Source organism: Miscanthus floridulus, chromosome 1 (assembly GCF_019320115.1).
Source record: "Miscanthus floridulus cultivar M001 chromosome 1, ASM1932011v1, whole genome shotgun sequence".
NCBI lineage: Eukaryota > Viridiplantae > Streptophyta > Magnoliopsida > Poales > Poaceae > Miscanthus > Miscanthus floridulus.
In genome coordinates this window covers 177,174,959-177,181,764 of record NC_089580.1, presented here as the reverse complement: position 1 = coordinate 177,181,764, position 6,806 = coordinate 177,174,959, and the positions used below count along the sequence as shown (strand labels likewise).

At 58.0% G+C, this 6,806-nt stretch overlaps 1 protein-coding gene across 1 annotated transcript; it reads left to right on the top strand.

Annotated features, from left to right (window-relative positions):
* The first annotated feature begins 3,292 nt into the window (after positions 1-3,292).
* Positions 3,293-5,925, top strand: LOC136503396 (protein DETOXIFICATION 48-like). Its single transcript, XM_066498490.1, has 2 exons — positions 3,293-3,564; positions 3,930-5,925. Exons 1-2 carry the CDS (start codon positions 3,427-3,429, stop codon positions 5,685-5,687), a joined length of 1,896 nt encoding a protein of 631 aa, XP_066354587.1. The 5' UTR covers positions 3,293-3,426; the 3' UTR covers positions 5,688-5,925.
* The last annotated feature ends 881 nt before the right edge of the window (positions 5,926-6,806 follow it).

Sequence of the window (6,806 nt, the reverse complement as noted above, 5' to 3'; positions counted from 1 at the left end):
TGGGCCACCTTGCTAGTTTGTATAGTAAATAAGGCATTAGTATTAGAAGTATATAGCTAGTATGGTCACACAAGTGCTCAACGAATATTAGTGATACACGTACATTAAGCTTTATTGTGGCCAATCATAATGATAATCTTGCATATATACGTGATTAGTACACATATTTTCTAAAAAAAAAATACTAAAATAGAAGTATATCCCCTATTCTGTAGCACTACTTCAGCAGTACTTTTCAGTGAACGAACATTGTTTTCCTCTTACAACAAATCAGCATAAGTAGCATACTCTAAAACGACAGCCAGTAGCTAGTTAGACTTAGAGGCAGCAGCACAGCCGAGATAAAGATGCTAGCTGCTAAAGCCATACTGCTACAGCTGCTACCGTGCGACGACGTACATGTACAGTAAGCCAGCCGATGCGCATCTGAAGTGGTACGCACTGAAACGCTGCACACGTTATAGGCATCAAAATCTGAGTGTACGTTAGATGATTGTTCTTGACGCCACCACATTTGCCCTCGTTCGTTTGGAGGAATTTTAGAGGAAACTAGAAGAATCTGGAGGAATTTGTGAGAGAAAAACACTGTTCCGGATGAAAAAAGAAGCGGATCAAATCGGATTTAAGGGCACGCGAACGGAGCCAAAGGAGGCCACCTAGCTGAAAGGGATCGGAATTAACGGACGGAGAGTCCTGGAGCGGTCCAGCCACGAACAAACAACCTGTTCACTTGTTGGTTTCAGCCAGCCTAAACCCAACAGTATTTTCCTCTCACAACAAACCAGCACCAGCCAGTCTAAACCAGCCCAAAAACCAACCAGCGAACAGTCCAAAATTCAGCGTGTTTATATCCGGCAATCTTGGTTATACACAGAAGCCAAGCAATTGAAAAGTCCACCCCAGAAATGTCCAGGATATGCTTCGTGTTGCAATAGTAATGGACAGACGAAGAAAAAGCTGCAGCTTTTGCTGGAATGGCAAAAAAAGGGGCACGGCAAATTAAAAGCTTGTAAAAAGATGGAGCACCAAATCAAGGGGGGAAAAGGTTGGTGTTTGTACTTGTGAGGACTAAAAGTTCAATCAAACCCACCTCAGACGGTACTGGCGTCTTCAGGATTCAGATTAAAACGGCAGGGATTTGTCTGATGGAATTAACCCTGCTGCAGGGGGCCGGGGCACGCAAGGACAGGGCAAAGAGTAAATAAGAGTACACACATGCCTGCGCTGCCTCTGCCTGCCTGCATTCCGCTAGCTGCGCACGCAGGGCGGAGGAGCTTAAATTCGCGCAAATCGGGTAGCTAGATTGCAAAACCCTGTGCCTGCAACTGCAAGCTGCCCCAGGACTAGGGATCAATGCCAGCAGCTAGCTCTAGCTAGCTGCCGCGCGCTGCTCGCTCTTCTCTATTGGTCCTGTTTAGACTGGGGTTAGGAATCAGTATTAGGCACGGTAGCACTTTTGTTTGTATTTGACAATTATTGTCTAATCATGGCCTAACTAGGCTCAAAAGATTCGTCTCGTAATTTACAATCAAACTGTGTAATTAGTTATTTTTTTATCTACATTTAATACTCTATGCATGTGTCCAAAGATTTAATGTGATGGAGAGAGAGTGAAAAAACTTGCAATCTAAACAATGCCTTGCTTTTGATTCAGAGCGCAGCGCGGCACAGCACAGGCCACAGGGACACGGACCACCCGTCCCATGGCGTGGCCTGGCCTGGGTCGGTGCTGTGCGCGAGTAGCAGTGAGCAACGGAGACGACAAGGGTGGTGCAGTGCAGCGCATGCACGCGACGCAGGAGCAGCTACCGCATCGAGCCGAACCTGCTCTGCTCCCCGCTGCTGTTGCGGCTTCAATATGTGTGGGAGCGCGATGCGCGCGCCAAAGCGCGCACAGCACAGCACAGGGCGCAGTGCAGAGGCCTGCGGCGTGCCCTGCCCTGGGTGCGCGCATCGCATCGCATGCATGCTTATCCTAGCCAGCCGGCCGAGCCTCGCATCGCATGCCGATCTACAGGCGCAGAGTGAGCTAGAGAGAGAGAGGGTCCGTCATCGGCCTAGCTAGCAGGTAGCAGCTCATCATCCTGTCATTCTGGACGTGAACTCAATGCTGTGCACTTCACAGTGCAGCCATCACTTCTGGCTGGGACTCCTCTGGGTGTGCCCTGCCCCGGCCGCGCCCGGCCCTGCCCTGCTGCGCGCAATGCCTCATCGATCGACATGCATGCATCGTTCCAACGTCGACAGCTGAGCTATGCGTGCGTAGGCCCAATGCAAGACCGGCCGGCACCCGGCACGGCAGGCCAGAAGAAAATTGAAGGTGAAGAGGGTAAAGTAAAACGGCAGGGCCCAGGGCCCCGCATGCAAAAACCCCATCCGTTCCGTGAGGAACGGGAATGCTGGTGCCGTGCCGCCCGTGCGAGTGCCTGGTGTGTGGTGATGCGCCGCGCCGGCAGCTAATTGCGGCGGCCGATCGATGGCCACCACACCAGTATTGACCGCGGCCGGCGGCCTGGGCAGAGAGGGCCAGTGCAAATCAACCCTACTCTACAGTCACAGCAGTGTAGGTGCAGTTCGGCCGCGAACCACTCGGGCGGCGGTCGAGTTAATCTGCATCGACCACTGAGCTGTCACGGCGTGGGGCGGCCGGCGGGCCAGTGGCCGTGGGTGCGCAGTGCGCACGCACGCGACCGACGCGAGAGACTGGATGGAACCCATTTGTTCCGACAGATCGGACGTGCCAATATGCCATTCCACGCCCAAAGGGATAGCGGAATTTTTCAGACAGCCAAGCGCGCATAGATAGATGCCGATGCCTAGACGCGAGAGGCGATCGATCAGGACCGGTGCCGGCGCACGCAAACTCCCGGCCCGCGGGCGCGCGCGCCTCGAATTCGACCCCCAATGGCGGACACGCACGTCCGTGCACAGCCGCCCAGCCAGCCTTTGTTTGCCTGGTGCGTGGGCGGGCGGGGCGGCGCGCGGCATTCTCCCGCTCCTGGCGAGTGGCGTCCGTCACCGTCCCCCACCCCCCAACCCCAGGCGCGCGCGTATATATATATAGGCAGGCCACAGCCCCCCAAGGCGACCCAAACACAAACCAACCGGCACGACTCCTGAATCCTGATCGCACTCCACTGACCGCCTCACCTCCGCTGGAGGAGACCAAAAGGCCGAGAGCACCAACCCTGCAGAGAGAGAGAGAGAGTGAGAGAGAGAGAGAACGTACTTGTACCTCGCGCCGGGCACCAATCACCGGAGGACAGCGCCTCCCTCTCCCTGCGTGCTTATATCTTCTTCAACAGTGGCGGTGGGAGTGGGAGAGAGAGACACGCACACGCGCGGCGGGATCGGCCGGAGTACGCGCAGGCACTTTCCAGCCCCCGAGATCGACCGATCGATCAATCGCTGCTGCCGCCGTCGATCATGTGCAACGCCGCCGGGACCGACGCCTCCTTGCCGGCGCCGGCGCCGGCGCTCGGCTCTTTCAAGGCCGCCGCGCACCAGCTCCTCCACCCCGTCGACGGCGACGAAGGCAGCGACCATGCCCTGCAGCTCTCCAAGGTATACCCGCGCCGCCGCCGCCGTACACGTGTGGCCGTGCACATTCTTCATTCCCTGCGGCTAAGCCTAAGCTGCTGCGAATGAAGATAGCTAGGCTGGTTAGTGAGTGGCACGCACACGCACACGCACACGCACAGGCGCGGCTACAGTGCGCCAGTGGTCAGCACCTAGCTAGCTGCTGCTTGTGTTGTTTAATGTCTACTGCTACTACTAGTTTACTAGCTTAGCTGGTACTGCCATGTTGCGGTAATAGTAACGGGAAAGAAAAGGAAAACGCGAGCTGTTGGAAAATGGCAGCTCGTCCCGTACCTGTGCTAGCTAGCCGAGCTCTTACATGTTGTGCTGGATGATGGCACCTGCTGCAGGTGGCCGGCGAGGCTCGGGCGATCGGCAGGGTGTCGGTGCCGATGGCGGTCACGGGCCTGGTCATGTACTCCCGGGCTCTCATCTCCATGCTCTTCCTGGGCCGCCTGGGCGAGCTGGCGCTGGCCGGCGGCTCCCTGGCGCTTGGCTTCGCCAACATCACCGGCTACTCGGTGCTCTCGGGGCTGGCGCTCGGCATGGAGCCCATCTGCGGCCAGGCCTTCGGCGCGCGCCGCGGCAAGCTGCTGGCGCTGGCGCTGCACCGCACCGTGCTGCTCCTCCTGGCCGTGGCGGTGCCCATCTCCGCGCTGTGGGTCACCTCCACGGGGTGCGTGCTCAAGCTGCTGGGGCAGGACGAGGGCGTGGCGGACGCGGCGCAGACGTTCGCGGCGTACGCGTCGGCCGACCTCGCGGTGCTGGCCGTGCTGCACCCGCTGCGCGTCTACCTCCGGTCGCAGAACCTGACGCTGCCCATCACGGCGTGCTCCCTCTTCTCCGTGCTGCTGCACGGGCCCATCAACTACCTCCTCGTGGTGCGCCTCCAAATGGGCGTCGCCGGGGTGGCGCTGGCCGTGGCGCTCACCGACCTCAACCTGCTCCTGGCGCTCCTCTGCTTCCTCGCCATCTCGGGAGCGCACAGGGACTCGTGGGTGGGCCCCACCCTGGACTGCCTCCGGGGCTGGCCGGAGCTGCTCCGCCTGGCGGTGCCCACCGCCACGGCGGTCTGCCTGGAGTGGTGGTGGTACGAGCTCATGATCGTGCTGTCGGGCCTCCTGGCCAACCCGCGCGCCACCGTGGCGTCCATGGGCATCCTCATCCAGGCCACGTCGCTCGTCTACGTGTTCCCGTCGTCGCTGGGCCAGGGCGCGTCCACGCGCGTCAGCCACCAGCTGGGCGCGGGCCGCCCCGCGGGGGCGCGGGGCGCCGCGGGCGCCGCCCTCTCAATCGGGGTGGGCGTGGGCCTGGCGGCCGCCGCCTTCATGGTGTCCGTGCGCTCCCACTGGGGCCGCATGTTCACGTCGGACGCGGACATCCTCCGCCTGACGGCCGTGGCGCTCCCCATCGCGGGCCTCTGCGAGCTCGGCAACTGCCCGCAGACGGCCGGCTGCGGCGTCCTCCGCGGCAGCGCCCGCCCGGCCAGCGGCGCGCGCATCAACCTCGCTTCCTTCTACCTGGTGGGGATGCCGGTGGGCGTGGCGCTGGCATTCGGCGCCCGCCTGGGCTTCGCCGGCCTGTGGCTCGGCCTCCTGGCGGCGCAGGCCGCGTGCGCCGTCTGGATGGCGCGCGCGGTGGCGGCCACCGACTGGGACGTCGAGGTCGGACGCGCCAAGGAGCTGACCAAAGCCAGCAGCACCAGCAACAATAACCACAGCGAGTGCAACACCAGCACCACCACCTCCTCGGCATCGTCTAGTGATATATCCACTGTGATCGCCACTAGCAACAGCGCTGCCGGGTGCAGGAAGAACAACGGCTACGTGCCAATCAGCGAGAGCTGCAGCAACGACAGCGAGCTGGAGAAACTGGAGGAGGGCCTCATGACCAGCGACGACATCCCTAGTGCCAGCGTCAGCGGTGACACCGATGCCGTGGTTAGGGAGAACCGCGGCAGCAGCTGCAATGACAGTGGCGCTGCTGGTACGGCGGCGACGGAGGGAAAGGAGCAGCAGAGGAGGGGCGGGTCGGAGCGGGGCCCGCTCATCAGTGTGTCGGACGGGGAGCACGATGGCGACAGCCGTGGAGGTGGCGGCCAGGTCTAAGCGCGCGTGATGCGTCGATTAATCCATTTATTAGTATCTTGCTATTGACTCTGATCATCCGCCTCCATTTAATCTTCTTGTTTTTTAATTAATTAACTGGGGCGAGGTTTTGTGACAGATTATTAGCACTAGAAGATCGGGAAAAAAAGGATTATATTTTGCCATCTACATATATAATTTCTTTTCTTTTCTATCCTTACTACGTACCCCACTATATATAATGTGAATGCAGCATGCATATGCATGTAACTCTTGAGAGTTGTGTAAAGTATACTACTACAACTCCACATGTCAGAGATGGCGATATGGAGGTCAAGGTCGTCGTCTCTTATCAGTAGAGAGAGAGATTTGATGATGATAGTTTGACGAGTAGTGCACACGTGAACACATCTATGCATGTGTGGCGTAGATGTATGGCACTGTTGCCCTGCCTCCGGCCAGACCAGTTGATGATTCCTCCAGTGGCGCAGTGGGCAGTCAGCAGTGCAAGCGTAGCGCGCGCAGTAGTTTGCCGAGCCGAGGCGAGCACCCTGCGTGCTGTCGCGCTGTTCCCCCAGTGGTTACATACGTGAGGGGCCAATGGGCAATGGGTGCCGGCCCCCATGGCTGCCACCACCACCGGCACTGTTTCCATATTCAACTCATTTGTCCTCCCCCTGCTGTACATGTGCTTTACGACAAAGTCGCGCGCCAAATGAATGGCCTGATGATATCTACAGGCACTTGGGAAAAAAAGCTACCCTTGGTGTCTTGCGATTTCATTCGTAAAGGACCATATACATAATGCTAGTAGCTTTTTTTTTTCGTTTGAGTTGCAAAAAGGGAGGCCATGCATGGTGCGCGGCTGCACTGCATCCCCCATGGGGTTTTATTTCTCTATATAAAATCCTTTTCAGCAAAAGGGTGTTGCTCCAACATTTGCCGGTGTTCACTTACACAGGTGTCACACACGAGTCAAAGTGTGTAAAAAGGAATCAGAGTAGCCACTGGCATGAACTGGTGTGGTGGACTGGTGGTAGTGAGAAGTGGACCTTGTATATAAGTGAGCACAGAATCTATGGTAGTGTGTCTCTGGTGGCAAGTCATATTTTGTAGAGGTTATAGATGCTGGCCTGTTTG